The sequence below is a fragment of the Aquarana catesbeiana genome, linkage group LG04, assembly GCF_042186555.1.
Source record: "Aquarana catesbeiana isolate 2022-GZ linkage group LG04, ASM4218655v1, whole genome shotgun sequence".
Taxonomy (NCBI): Eukaryota; Metazoa; Chordata; class Amphibia; order Anura; family Ranidae; genus Aquarana; species Aquarana catesbeiana.
In genome coordinates this window covers 414,794,129-414,810,432 of record NC_133327.1, presented here as the reverse complement: position 1 = coordinate 414,810,432, position 16,304 = coordinate 414,794,129, and the positions used below count along the sequence as shown (strand labels likewise).

Below are 16,304 nucleotides of genomic sequence, written 5' to 3'. Positions count from 1 at the left end.
TGGGAAAATTAGAGAGAGCAAATATCCCTAGTGAGGACACAAACATTCTTATGGTGATTCTAAACCTTTGACACGCTATCCAAATCTTGCCTTTAGTTAACATTAAAAGTGTCCAACATAAAAGAGAACCATTTATTGGTAAATCGGAGTTTAAAACCGCCCTTAAAGTGGTTGTAAAGGCTGAAGTTTTTTTACCTTCATGCGTTCTAAAAACCTTGAATGGGCAGCTATCCCCTCAGCCCCCCCATACTTACCCAAGCCCGATTTTGATCCAGCAATGTGCACAAGACCACAAGACCTGAGGCTTTCCTGGGACTCTCTCTCCTGATTGGCTGAGATGCAGCAACAGGAGCCATTGGCTCCCGCTGCTGTCAATCACAGCCAGTAAGGTGGGAACGGGTGGCGGGGCTGAGCCACGCTCCCTGTGTCTTATGGACGCAGAGAGCTGGCTCAGGAGCGAGCATGCATGAGTGCCCCCCCAGCAAGTGGCTTGCTATGGGGCACTTGACAATGGGGAGGGGCTCAGGGCACCGGCGGGGACATGAGAAGAGGAGGATCAGGGCTGCTCTGTGCCAATCCACAAATGTTTTCCTTTACAGTCACTTTAAAAAAAGTTTAGCACAGAGTGGGATTATTCCAATACATATACAAACACACACACACACATGTAAATACAATGTTAAATGCATGCAGTAAGACCTTTTACCTTTTTTGCAGCCTGTTCTTCTTCTACACCATCCCCAATTACAACATATACTACTTTTCTGCCAAACCTCTGTATTATGCGTTCAAAGCAACTTTCTTTCCCTGTAAGATAAATGAGATCAGAATTCAGTAACCTGATAAGCAGTATGCTGCTCAACTTGGGTACTCCCCATCACAACATAAGTTACATGAGAGCCAAATCTGAATATTACACACTGCTTGAAAACAAGGCAAGGCTTACTTCCACGACTGACTTAGCTATAGTTATTTGCACAGAATTTACTGAGCAGAATTAAACTCAAACTTGTTAGAAAACTTTGTGTCAGAAATTTAAAAAAAGTGCTGCTCATACTGTACATGAAAAAAATCCAAAAGGAAAGGTGGGGATTGTCCTGGGAAACCACACACATTCCTTTTTTTTTACTCATCCTTGAAAGGCGATTGGCTGTTATGAGCAACACAAAAAAATAAAGGTGCATAATTATTTAGTTTTTACATTTAGTTTAAAATTTTTACTGTGGGGGGCGTGGCTAGCCAACAGCAGGGATGGCAGCACATTGAAAGAGCTCCGCTGCATCCAGGGCCAGATAGGGTATTTACAGCGACCAAAAGCCTCGTTTTTACCACTGACTCAGCGCACTAGAAGCGGGCAACACTCTAGATGACATCCCGCAGGAGAAAGCAGTGCCCTATACCAGGGAAAATGATGGACTTTTTCACATACCCGAACCGCTCTCACAGCCAAGATGGCACCAGCGGCCTGAGAGAAGACACACACAGCCACAATATACAGCACAGAACGGACTCTGGGAATGCTAGAAGCCGCAGGAATAACAACACAAGCCAGACATTTAAGAACTACTCCCCACCTCCATCAGCTTTATCCAGCCCAGCAAAGAGCAGACAAAGAATGTCTGTGGAACATGCAGAGAATGAGGAGGTAAGCGGATTTAATTCCTCATTAGATGACACCAGGGAGTTACAAGACTCCATTACAGATTTCCCTACATCAAACCAGCCTGTAATGGATAACACCCTTAAGGATATGCTGGTCTCCCTTCGTTCTACTTTACATTCTGATATTCTGGCTATCACACAGCAGTTTAAGTCAGAGGTTAAGGAGGTGTCCAACTGAGTATCACACATTGAATCTAAAATGGGGGATTTCGCAAATACCTTCAACGATATGGTTGATGCCCAAAATGACAGAGACGACAACATAACGCAAATTAAAACAAAATTAGCAGATTTGGAAGACAGATCAAGACGAAACAATGTCAAAATCAGAGGAATTCCAGAATCGGTCAAGCCCCCAGACCTGAAAAACTACTTTGTTGATCTCATGAAATTGGCTCTCCCAGAAGCCCCGTTGGAGGACCTGGTGATCGATCAAATTCAAAGACTGCCAAAACCTAAAAATATCCCAGCGCATCTACCCAGGGATACGATAGTCCGTATACATTTCTATCATATTAAAGACCAATACATGGCCGCAGCCAGACGTCGCAACGCTACGCCGCAGGAATTGATGGATTTATCCTTCTTCGCAGATCTTTCTGCATTTACAATGCAGCAACGCAGACAACTAGCTACAATCACCAAACCGTTAAAGAACCATCATATCCCATACAGATGGTTATATCCGGCAAAGCTAATGGTGACAAGAGATGATCAGTCATTTGTGATTACTACGATCAAAGATGGCCTACAACTCCTGAGGGTATGGAAGATTCTGGAACCCCAGAACTCGAACGTGAATACGTACGGTTCATCGCCATCTACAAGGCCCAACTCTGATGCAGAATCAGGCTGAATAAACGCTTATACTTGCCATCTCATATTTTTCCCCTGATGGCCCAGGAGAATGCCACACAGTTCGGTTTACCTTAACACTCCCCACCTAATTTTAGCGGTGGTTTTCTGCACAGGTTCTGACAGAATCGCCAACTTTTTATACCTTTGACTCTTTTTTTCTCTTGTTTCTCTTTTATTTTTATTTTTTTTTTCTCTCTTTTCTAACATCTTTTTTTCACAGGATACTCACGGACAGAACATAAGAGAAAACCTCAGAGGTCTGTAGAATATCACAACTTGGTCTCATGCCGTTAATTACAGCTGCACTTGATCGGAGGTAACTGTTTCCGGGTGATTGACACTTACTCGGCCCATAACCACCACTTCATCCCGGTACGTGTAACTTATAATTCTTTTACACCTACAAAATGGCCTTCAAAATCACCTCTTTTAATGTGAAAGGACTAAACAGCCCATATAAAAGGCAAATGGCCTGGCAGGAAGCTCTCAGACTAAAAAGTGAGGTGATCTGCTTTCAAGAGACACATTTTATCTCTAACAAACGCCAGCATTTCACCACCCAAAGTACCCCCACGTGATACTAGCAAATGGCCCTAAAAAGAAAGGTGGTGTAGCCATAGCCATTAAAGACTCCATCCCATTCACTCAGCTGGAAACACACCTTAATCCATCCGGAAGGTACATTATTCTAATCTGTGAACTTTTCAAGATCAAATATACGTTGGTTAACGTCTATCTGTCAAATGTACACCAAATTTGATTTCTGAAAAAAATTTGGAAAAAAGTGGAATCCTTAAAACAGGGACATGTCATATTAAATGGCGATTTCAACACAATCCCGAACAGAGAATTGGATCTGTCTAACCCTTTGCGCTCCAAACAAAGAAGAGCAACTTTATCCCAATTCCTGGCTTCTTCCAACCTTTTTGATGTTTGGCGATGTCAGCACTCTTCAGAAAAGGACTTTACCTTTTTTTCAAATGTGCATCACACTTATTCACGTATTGATTTGTTTTTGGTGGATAAATTCATGTTACAAAAGATTGAAAAGTCAAATATTCATGTTATAACATGGTCTGACCATGCGCCCATTTCCATCAGTGTGGGGGATCAAGATATAGAAACTAGAGCAAATAGATGGAGGAATGATATATTTACTTTATCCCAACAGGAAAACCTGAAAAGTATTAGGCATGCTTTAAATGAGTACTTTGAACTCAATGCCCAATCGGTGGAAGATCCCTTCACACTATGGAATGCGCACAAGGTATATATCAGAAGGTTACTAATACAAATGAGTAGTAGGTTAAGAAGGCAGCAGAAGAAGCGGCTCAATGACTTGTTAAAGGGGTTATAAAGATGTTTTTTTTTTTTTTTAAAATAACAAACATGTTATACTTACCTTCACTGTGCAGCTCGTTCTGCACAGAGTGGCCCCGAACCTGCTCTTCTGGGGTCCCTCGGCGGCTGTTTCAGCTCCTCCCCGCAAGCATTTACCACCTTCATGCGAGCTCCCTCGCACGGTGGTGAGTGCTTGCGGGCGCGCTCCCGTGATACAGCCGGCGGCTATAGCCGCTCGCTGTATCACTCGGCCCCGCCCCCCGGCGCGCCGCGTCATCGGATGTGATTGACAGCAGCGCGAGCCAATGGCTGCGCTGCTTTCAATCCATCCACTGCAGCCAATCAGCGACCAGGCTGAGCTGCAATGAAGCTGACGAGGACGAGGAGCGAAGATTCGAGGCGTCAGGTAAGTAAAACGGGGGGGCTGGGGGCGGCGGTACTGTCAAAAGTTTTTTCACCTTAATGCATAGAATGCATTAAGGTGAAAAAATTTTTACCTTTACAACCCCTTTAAGCACAATCCAAAAACTAGAAACTAGCAACAAACAAGACACAACGCAAAAAACTAGAGATTCATTATTTCTTGCTAGACAGGAACTACGCACTCTTCTGATTTCCCGGCAGCAAAACCGCCTTTGTGCTTTAAAAGCCAACTCTTACCACTGTGGAAACAAGGCGGGGAAACTGTTGGCAAGTCAGTTAAAAGACAAAATTATTCGACAAAAAATCCAACACATGCACAACCCCAAATCAGGGAAAACAGTCTCTAACCCTAAAGAAATTGCTGACGCGTTCAGTGATTACTATGAATCCCTGTATAATCTTAAAGATGATCCTGAAACACATCAACCCTTGGAGGATGTCATTTCTGACTTCCTTGCTTCAATTCGCCTTCCAAAACTTTCCCAAACAGATCTATCATGGCTTAACTTGCCATTCACAGTCCCCGAAATTGAAAAATTGATTAGAAGTATGCCGCACAATAAATCACCTGGTCCAGATGGTTATTCTTCCGAATACTACCAGATGTTCCATACTGAACTGTCACCGTACTTAAAACAGGTCTTTGATGCCGCGATATCCAAAGCCTCCTTCCCACTGGAAATGCTAATGGCAACAATTATTACCTGCCTAAGCCAGGTAAAGAACCTTCCATACAACAAAATGTTAGACTCATTTCACTGTTGAACGTGGACGTCAAACTGTATGCCAAATTATTTGCTAACAGACTATCCATTCTTCTGCCCAAACTTATCAATCAGGATCAAGTGGGCTTTGTGAGTGGTCGTCAAATGAATGACGCCACTAGAAGAATGATAAACATTATTCATTCTGCTGAAAAATCGAAGGTGCCTTCTCTGCTTCTAACGCTGGACACAGAGAAGGCCTTTGATAGAGTGCACTGGGGATATCTAGATAGGGTATTAGAGAAGTTCAATATAATGGGCCCCATTCAAAAAGCCATTAGGGCATTGTACTCCTCTCCCTCAGTTTATGGTTACACAGAAGTAATGTTCTCCAAAAATTTTAGGATTACGAACGGCACTAGGCAGGGGTGTCCTTTATCACCTCTGATTTTCGCCCTGATTATGGAGCCCCTAGCAGAAAAAATTAGAACCCACCCTGAAATTCAAGGAATCTCTTCCAGGCACCAACAACATAGAATTTCACTTTTTGCTGATGATGTAATTTTGACATTGTCTAACCCATATCAATCTCTCAGAGCAGCTCATGATACTCTCGTTCAATTTAGTGTGATATCCTTCTACAAGGTCAACGCCTCCAAATCCAGCATTCTAGGTATAGCAATAGATAATCCCACAAAAGCAGCTATCCAACACGATCTTCCATACCCCTGGTCACTTGAAGCTATCCCATACTTGGGAGTCCAGCTAACTTCTTCTATCGCAAAATTATACAAAGCAAATTATTTCCCTTTAATCTCAAAAATGCAACAGGAATTATCAAAAATCCAGAAACACTATCTTTCATGGGGCAGCCGCCTAGTGGCATACAAAATGCTAATCTTGCCTAAACTGAATTATTTTTTTAGAGCTCTTCCAATACCTATTCCAGCATCTTTCTTCACAGCCATGCAGAAACAACTTTTGAATTTTGTATGGGCTGGTAATAGAGCGAGATTTCCAGTCTCAATGCAAAGGATGCATAAATCAGTGGGAGGGCTGGGTACCCCAATTTTGAAAGACTACTACATGGCGGCTATATTGGACCAGCTAAAAGGATGGTTCGAACAACCAGCGACCAAACCATGGTGCCAATTGGAACAGTCTTGGTTGTTCCCTTACACACCAAGGTCCATTCTAATAGCACAAAACATATCAAAGTCCAAATTATCACCCTACTATACAGGCGTCCCTCTATGCCTGGTCATACTTAAAAGAGGTAACACACACCAATATACATTCTACCAAGGTTCCTATCCCTTTAAGCTACCTGCATTGGTTAATTCCGAACATCTCCCTAGGACACTGGACAAGGGGGGAAACTATCCACCTTATAGACCTTACAAAGGATGATAAATTAATGAAATTCCCAGACATACAAAATAAGCTTAGTATACCGGCCTCTGAGTTTCTAACATACTCTCAAATAGCATCCATCTTTGGACAACTAAACACTAATAACCATCCAATTCCCACATTACTATGGAATTACTTAACATCCACCAACCCCAAAGCGAAAGGTATCTCTCTATTTTACGACATACTTAACTCTAAATCAGTCTATGTGAAGTCCAATTCACAACATAAATGGGAAAAAGAAGTGGGCAAAGTCTTTACAGATAAACAATGGTTGAACGCGATCAAATGCAACCACCAATTTTCAAGATGCGCAACTATGAAGAATTGGCACAAAAACTTCTCGCCAGATGGTATTATACCCCATACATAGTGGCAAAGTTTTCCGATACTGATTCTAATCTCTGTTGGAGGGGCTGCGGTCAGGTCGGGGCACTGGCCCATATGGTTTGGGCGTGTCCACACCTTCGGGGGTTTTGGTCAGCGGTTTTCAAACTGATTGCAAGAGTCACAGGGGTCATCACACAGCCCTCCATTGAATAAGCTATTTTGAGCGTAAATATGTCAGAATACCCTATTCAAGTGAAATCAATAGCAATGCATATTTTATTTGCGGCTACATCCTTGATAGTAAGTAACTGGAAAAAAAAGTAATCTCAAGCGTAAGAGAGCTAATCTTAAAAGTTAATATCATTGCGGAATATGAAAAGATACTAGCCATCAGAGATGGTTGTATGTCTAGATACCTTTCCAACTGGTCATTATGGTCCTCTATGGTCTCTCCTCGATAGTACTCATGTGAGGTTATAAATGTGTATCCTGATCCTCATTCTCTTTTTTCTTCCTTTCTTATCTTCTTCTATCCTTTTTATTACTATCTTACTGTTAACACCGTCTGCAAGACGTTATTGCCTGCGGTCCTTAGAAGTTAAGTGCATTAACCCTTTGTAAACAACACCGGTTATATATTAGGTGCGCTGTTTAAACTGAAAATTAATCTGCAGTAATGATGTTTAAAATTCTCTGCAGCATAAAAGTAGCAAAGAGGTCTTATACGTTAGGGTTTAACTAATATGCCAAGATTGTGATGTGTTGTGCGGGTTGCGCCCATGAATCCCTGACACGGCTTGTTCCCAGAGGGAGTGTTGGGGGTGGGGGCCCTGCCTGGTTTCAACACTGCACTATTCCTATCTTATGTATCCTAACACCTTTAGTTACCCAACAGGTATAAATGTTGTGGGTTACTATACAACTGACTGTGCCCTTGATTTTGTGTATTGTAAGCAGTGTGTTTTCATCTTTATATCTCATTTGTTATGTCTATTTCTTTATCTTTATAAAATGCCAATAAAAATTTATTGAAACTAAAATTTTTGCTGTGATATTTTTTGGCTGTACATACACTTTAACACATTGCAATTTTGTGTTTAACCTAAGGTTATTGAAGTTTTACAGGGAATACAAAAAAAAAAATTCCCTCACAAACTGTGATGAGGGAGAAAGGAATACATCCACAATGCACAGGAAAAGGAAAAAACAATATAAATAATAAGCAAAAAACAAAACAAAATTAAACATACAAATATAGGCACACATCTTGGGCCCAGATGGGGTGATACATAATCACAGATAGCCAGACATCGAGGACAATAGGTATGTGGCTGAACGGTATAGAGAGAAATGATGATCATATAATATAAACCCCAGCACAAGAGTGGTGCCCCGCTCAGTAGATCAACACATTATTGCAGCTTCCCTTCCCCAAGGAGGGGATGAGTATAGCAACAAGCATTCATTGGCCACCATAGAGCTCAATCCTGATCCATGAAACAAAAAAAAGGGGGGAGTAGGGAAATAAGGGGGGAACCCCACCTAATGAAGGTCCCCAAACAAGCAAGGGGTTTCCACCAAGAGAGAAAGAGAAACTGACTGGATATTACCCAGCCAGAAAGTCTTGCAGCTCAGAGGAGCTTTATAAACATTTCAGGGGAGCCAAGTCTGGTGATTCACTAATGGCGGGGAATAACCAACTTCACAGCAGGCAAGTAGTGTTGCAAGATATGCCATTTGATACGCTTGTACAGACCTGTTAGAACCTGATAGAATGGATAGTAAAACCACCTTAGGTGTGTTAGGGACAGTCCTATCTGTGACTGCAGTGTAGACACCTTAAACAAGATCCCAGAAAGCATGGATAGGAGGTCATTCCCACCAAAGGTGTAGTAAGGAACCGGTAACTGTAAAGCAGCTCCAAAAATGGTCAGAGATTGTAGGGAAAATCCTATGAAGCAAAGTAGGGCATCGATACCACCTAGTAAGCAATTTATGGAAGGATGGAAGAAGGAACACAGTTGTCTATTTTCCATCCATTGGTTGAAGGATGCCCATCCCAAACTGGAAAGAAGGAAGTTTACCTCTGCAAAGTACTTGCACCAGTTGCCTGTGTGCCTGTTTAAACACATTGCAATTTTATTGCAAATGAATACACAAAAAAGAACACATTTATTAAAATGGAAATATTAAAACTGGCTGGTATTCTATTATCCACATTTAGCATTTTGGTTATTTCTACTTGAACAATAACCAACGCTCTTACCTATTTTTGTTGCACTATATATATTCTCAATTGGAAATACTCCTCCTAGACTATATAGCAAAACCTTTGAAAGTGCTGGAATAAGCTGCGTTGTTGTCACTAAAACATTCACACTATTACTCCTGAAAAAGAAAGAACATAGTTCACATTAATTCAATTACATTATAGCACTAACTTATACAACTGCAATTATATCACTCTGTGCCTTCAAAGAAGCTTAATACCCCATGGGGCCTTGCTGCCGGCAAGCAGTGATTCCTGTACTGACTGCCTCCTGAAACTCCTCCTCTCAGCTCCTCTGTAGTTCAAAAGGCAGGCTCTGTGAAATCTGTGACACAGCAGTGCCAACTCACAGGACATAGTAAATACGCATCACAGAATTCAAGGAAGTAAATTTGTATGGGATCTTCACAAAGTAAGTTTACAAACTTCAAGATCACTCAGATTAATAGGAATAGGCTAGTAGTATTTGAAATACAATGTGAAAATAAAAATGTGATTTTACATTTTTACAATAGATACATTTTTTTTATATTTGTGCCAACAAGAAAATGGTCCACAATATAACAAAAATATCTCCAATACTCAATCCATAGGCTCAATTCACAATACAAATGAAAATTACAGTTATTGCAATCAATAGCACAAAGACACATTACCAACTCATTTTTTGGTTAATTGCAGAAAATACAGATCTTTATCCTCTGCTAAGCTTTGTGAATTAAGCCTAATGGATTTTAATATTCATTATAAATCATAGTAATTCAATGCACTGTGCAGTCAAGGGGCCCCAGTACTTTTAAAAACAATGGGGGTTATTTACGAAAGGCAAATCCACTTTGCACTGCAAGTGCACTACAAGTGCACTTGGAAGTGCAGTCGCTGTGGATCTGAGGGGAAGATCTGAAATGAGGGGAAGCTCTGCTGATTTTATCATCCAATCATGTGCAAGCTAAAATTATGTTTTTTATTTTCCTTGGATGTCCCCCTCAGATCTACAGTGACTGCACTTCCAAGTGCACTTGTAGTGCAAAGTGGCTTTGCCTTTTGTAAATAACCTCCACTGTGTAGTTTTAAAAGTTTGGAGTTTAATCTAAGTTCCATACCTTTAGGCCCATCACAGCATACCCACTATTCTCAATCCCCTTACTGGGACATTACATTTTTGCGCAGGTGGTGTACTTTTGCTGTTTCTATGAATACTTTGCCTATGCCCTGTACTGTACAATTAGGATAGGATAGATACCTCTTCGACTGGCACGATGATGATCTAAAACAAGAGGCAGTGCTAATCCTCAAAGTGAAAAAAATATTTACACATTCTGTGAATATATCATAATATACACATAAGAATGCATATCTTCACAAATGAAAAAAAAAAAAGTGTGAATACCCTAATGCATGTGAAAATATCTTGTAAAGTGCAATTCTCAATCTCCTGAAGATGTCAACCTTTATCCCCTTCCCGCCGACCGTACGCAGATATGCGTACTCGGCTTTCTGGGGTTATACCGGGATGATGCCCGCAGCTGCAGGCATCATCCCGGTACCGTTGTTTACAGCGGGCGATCGGCTACCCGTGTATAACAACCGATGTGGCTAAAAGCCGCTCGGTTGTTATACCGGAGGAGCGGGAGGGGACATCCCCCCCCTCCCGCCGCCTCCCGCCACTGTTACAGGGCCTCCCGTGCGATCGGGAGGCCCAGTGTCCAATCGGGAACCTTCGGCGGCTGGGGGCGGCTGGAACGAAGCTGTGAGCGGCTTCATTCCAGCCTTCTTGTTGTAAACGCGGAAGCGACGTCATGACGTCACTTCCCGTTTACTCGGCTGCCAATGGCGCCGAATTTAAAAAAGTACACAGTATTCAGAATCGCCGTTTTCGGTGATCTGAATACTTTGAAGTGTAAAGGAGGGATGGGGGGTCTTTTAGACCCCCCATCCCTCCATAAAGAGTACCTGTCACCACCTATTACTGTCACAAGGGATGTTTACATTCCTTGTGACAGCAATAAAAGTAAAAAAAAAAAAAAAAAATTTTTTAAAACACAATTTATAAAGTAAAAAAATAAATAAAATAAATAAATAAATAAATAAAAATTTTAAAGTGCCCCTGTCCCCGCGAGCTCGCGCAGCGAAGAAAACGCATACGGAAGTCGCGCCCGCATATGTAAACGGTGTTCAAACCACACATGTGAGGTATCGCCGCGATCGTCAGAGCGAGAGCAATAATTCTAGCCCTAGACCTCCTCTGTAGCTCAAACCTGGTAACCGTAAAAAATTTTTAAAGCGTCGCCTATGGAAATTCATAGGTACCGTAGTTTGTCGCCATTCCACGAGTGCGTGCAATTATAAAGGGTGACATGTTTGGTATCTATTTACTCGGCGTAACATCATCTTTTACATTATACAAAAAAATTGGGGTAACTTTACTGTTTGGATTTTTTAAAATTCATGAAAGTGTCCCTTTTCCAAAAAGTTGCGTTTAAAACACCGCTGCACAAATACCGTGTGATAAAAAATATTGCAACAATCGCCATTTTATTCTCTAGATTCTCTGCTAAAAAAATATATATAATGTTTGGGAACTCTAAGTAATTTTCTAGCAAAAAATACGGATTTTAACTTGTAAACACCAAATTTCAAAAATAGGCTTAGTCATGAAAGGGATAAAGTGTAGGGCGGGGCCAGGACTCGTCATCGCGCATTTTGGCATTGCGACTCAGAATCACTGTTTCTCTACATATGATAAGGACTTGGAAATGCATTCAAAATGTGAGTGATTTTACTGCTGGACTTTTTTTTTTATTTAAATCAGATAGTTTTTATGGAAAAAGAAAATATTTTTGATTTTACTGGACTTTAAAAATAAAGTGCTCTGTGGTTTCACACTACTGTGGCTATATTTTCCTTTATTTATATGTTGCTGCTGGTATTGTGAGCTGGAGAGCTAATTCTTGAAGTGTTAGGGAAGAGTTGCGCTGGATGGTTAATTCATAAAGCTACCATGATTGTTCTGTAATTTGACATGCATTAGAGTATAGGCACAGTTTCTTTATTGAAGATGCACATTCTCGTGTGCATATTATGATATATTCACAGGGTTTCTGTTGCCTCTTAGCTTGTTTTTTACATCTTTATATTGTATATCAGAATATAGGGCATGCTGCTTTATCTCCTGACTGCTATTTTGCTGTAAGCACAGTCTTTTTTGTTTATTTATGTGATGTGATCTCTTCGATACAGAGCCTTTATGGAAAAGATCCTTATCCTTGGTGTGCTGACAACATATTTTCTCTAACATTTAAAACCTAATTGTAACCCTTCCCTACTCTATCCAAAGCAAAAAAGAGGTTTGATTGAAGCTTGGTTCCAACATAAGTGACCATCTCAACCATGTGTAAAATATAAAATACATAAATACTCACTAAATATAATAAGTTTAGAATATTTTGCATATATTTGTCATCTAATGTGTGTGCAATACATTTTACATATAACAGAAAAAGCATGCTTAATCAGTTAATTTTGTTTCACTTAATAATTCTTACTGTAGTTTGATATACTGTAGCTTGATTTTAGTCACTGTTACATTTTTCTGGTGAATCTGCCCTTGACAGTATGTTTAAAGTAACCCAATATACTGTGTAAGACAACTGTTAAGGTATGACTAGGATACCCTTACAGCCACGTATGGTCACAAAGATTATGTTTAGTTCTAGAATTAAAACACTGCCTACTATTGTATGGCCTGACCACACTTGTATCTGCTTTAAATTAGTTTGGCAAAAATGTGAATTAGAAAAACAAATCTTAAGTGACATTGTAACTGTGCATTTAGTGATGAAATCTAAACATACATTTTGACTTACCTTGTGTTAATGAGTGATAGTGATTTAAGTGCATTTGAGAGCCAGGAGTCTGTCAGGACTTCAAGATCTGCTCGCAATTGAAGCCAGGCCTCTCTCTTAGCTGGGCCAAAAAGTCCTTCAGCACAAACAGGCAGGAAATCATAGATTAAATGCTGCTTTCATGGAAATGTGAAATGTTTTCTTCCATTAAATTTTCCCCCAAAATTTAAAAAAATATAGGATACACAACCTTTTATTATTGGGAATTTCTGATTTATTATATGGAAAGGTTCATAGCTGAATGATAGCTTTGTGTATAATGAAATAGCACATAGTTATACACTCAGCGACCCTATACTAAGTGCACAATTTATTTTCTTTATTGTAAAATAAAGAAATTCTATAACCTGTATGAATTTTCACTTTTAGAAACATTGTAAAATTAGCTGCTTTGGTTCAAAATTTGCATCCCCAGCCTTCTAATTATTATAAATATAACACAATTCTATTATAGCAAAAGCCAGAAGAATTGCTGTTTCTAAAATGGGGTCAGGGTAAAGTCGGGTGTGCTGCTGCTTGGTGTGATTCAACAAAATAAAACTAATTGCTGTCAGTATAAAAAATGCACTTTGCTTCTATGACTTTTCCTGAATAGACAGTAATTTCTAATCAAAATCTGTTATTGCTTCACAGTGCTTAGCACAGTTTAATCATATGCTAAAAAATGCCCTTGACATATACTGCTTACCACCTATACATTGATAGATGTTTTCAAGGTTACATAGCCTAATAGAGCAACACCATGATGTCATTATTAGCACTCTAGCTTGGTTTTGAGCTGCTGGGGATGCAAAAGGCATAATTTTTGTCTTTTGAGTGAAAAATGTAACAAGTAATTATGCTAACAAAAAAATACCAAAACTTTAAACTAAGGAAAACCCATCATTTTAATCAACAATCTGCTTAATATATATAGATATAAAACCTATATTTTTATTCACGTAAATTTTGTTTAAAATTTGAATTACTTATAGTAAATGTTAAATTTAACATGCAGCGGATAATACAGACTGTACAAAATACCTCCTACATTGTTCTTGTAAGTATTGTACAGTTCTTTTACTCGTCTGTAGCGGAATGCCAGCTTTCTCATCCAGTCCACACCGCCCCTGACTCCAGTCGGTAAACACAGCGTTGTGCTGCTTGCTGCTGCCCGAAAACCATCAGTGGCAAAACTGTAGGAACTATAAGAATGACAATTCTATTCAATATATTGGACGTAAAAAAAAACACTTTTAATGAATTTTGATTTCTAATAAAAAGTAAAAACACATTTATATATGCGTGCACATAATGAGAGAGAGAATCAGTATAAAAGTATACATTTTATTACAGCATAGTTAAAAAATATATAAACAAAATACAAACAACACCCTGTATGGACACAGTTACCAGTTAACCAATAATGCAGTTATAGAGGATTGGACCTACGGTACAAAGATTCATTTAATACTGTATCAAGGTAAAAGAAAAAATTTTGATCCAGAAATGCCTCCAAAAACTTGCTCATCGACGCATTTCACTAAAATATTAGCTTCCTCAGGACAGATACTGGGTAGGTGCTGGTAAACTTGTGGCTCAAGGTGTGGGAGAACTTGAACAAACTGACAAACAGCCGAAAAAACGAGATTGCATATGTGTGTATAAAGTAGTGGGATACACATATATCATGTAGTCTATGGTAGATACCACTGGTATAAAGTAGTCATGTATAGGTATTTGAGTATAAATCACACACACTGCGGTAAGTGGTCACAAATTCCCACTATAAGTGTGTTCAATACAATATCAATAGTACGAAGAGATGGTTCATGGATAACAGACCACATAGGGGGAGACCTTTTGTTGGGGTTCAAGTTGGTATTGCCACATACATAGGGGAAAACTGTGCCCTTTTGGTGCTACACCCCTGTGGATGGCTTTCATTGCTGTGTGTGGCAAGGAAAGCTGTCCAGAGGGGTGTAGCACCAAAAGGGGCACACTTTTCCCCTATGTATGTGGCAATACCAACTTGAGTCCCAACAAAAGGTCTCCCCCTATGTGATAAGCACAGCTTTTACACATTCAGATATTCCATTCGCCTCTATACTTAAGGGGACTGTATTATTACCCATTTAATAACTTGGTCCGGTATCCATTGGCCATCTTTTGGTACTATTGATATTGTATTGAACACGCTTATAGTGGGAATTTGTGACCACTTACTGCTGTGTGTGATTTATACTCAAATACCTATACATAACTACTATATACCAGTGGTATCTACCATAGACCACATGATATATGTGTATCCCACTACCTTAGACACACATATGCAATCTCTTTTTTTGGCTGTTTGTCAGTTTGGTCAAGTTCTCTGTATCTGTTCTGAGGAAGCTAATATTTTAGTGAAACACTTTAAAGAGCAAGTTTTTGGAGGCATTACTGGATCAGAATTTTTTCTTTTACCATGATACAGTATTAAATCAATCTTTGTACCGAATGGGAATTACTCTGATCATGTTGCCCATGTACCATGTTTTGGATGAATCACACACAACTCTGTGGTCTCAAACACTCAGGCTTAGCATAACCACAGAGGAGAGCTTTGTGGGGCAGGTAACATAGTAGAAGTGGCCTTTGGCAGTAGAGACCTAAAGTCTACCTCTAAAAGAAAGATCCATTCACAAGATTACAGGTTTGAAATCAGACGTAGCACACAAAAAAGACCACAAAGCTACTGCTCCGTTCAAAAGAGACAACAACCAATGAACGGTGAACAAATAGTTGGTGAAAGGCAAAACAAAGTGGAGAAAACGCTGATAGTATCAATCCACTAGTACTGTTAGCTAGAGATACACCAAAATTTCGGCCGCCTAAACATTTCAGCAAATTGGGCCAAAAATGGTGTTATCGGCATTCGGCCATGGTGCCAATAGCACCGAAAACACATCGCGATTTTACCGCTAATTTGCGGCGATTTTACCATGATTTTGGGCCGATTTTTTAAAATTTATTTTTATAAATATATATATATATATATATATATATATATATAGATCTATATATATAGATCTATATTTAGATCTATATATCTATAGATCTATATATAGATCTATAGATATATAGATCTATATATATAGATAGATATATATATAGATATATATATCTATCTATATATATATCTATCTATATATATATATATATATAGATAGATATATCTATCTATATATATATGAAAGATGATGTCTTAGATTCAAATTTTTGCCCCTTCATTACTCTTCCAGTAGTGGTCTGGTGGTTAGGACACATTCCAGCTTGCCACTCCTTATTGTGTCACTTCCACTGGCTGTGATTTGAACAGATTGATGCATAATGTGCATGAGTGAAGGGGTTTTTAAAGGGTTAAATCATCTTTTT

At 39.5% G+C, this 16,304-nt stretch overlaps 1 protein-coding gene across 7 annotated transcripts in view; it reads right to left on the bottom strand.

The window, feature by feature from the left end:
• Positions 1–16,304, bottom strand: part of EYA4 (EYA transcriptional coactivator and phosphatase 4) — a 403,396-nt gene that overhangs the window by 6,267 nt on the left and 380,825 nt on the right. For all 7 annotated transcript variants that reach the window (XM_073627302.1, XM_073627303.1, XM_073627304.1 and 4 more), the window contains 4 exons: positions 13,929–14,089; positions 12,867–12,981; positions 8,998–9,119; positions 707–807 (listed from right to left, as the gene is read on the bottom strand). In XM_073627302.1, coding sequence (XP_073483403.1) covers positions 707–807; positions 8,998–9,119; positions 12,867–12,981; positions 13,929–14,089 — 499 coding nt within the window. The remainder of the gene's footprint in view (positions 1–706; positions 808–8,997; positions 9,120–12,866; positions 12,982–13,928; positions 14,090–16,304) is intronic.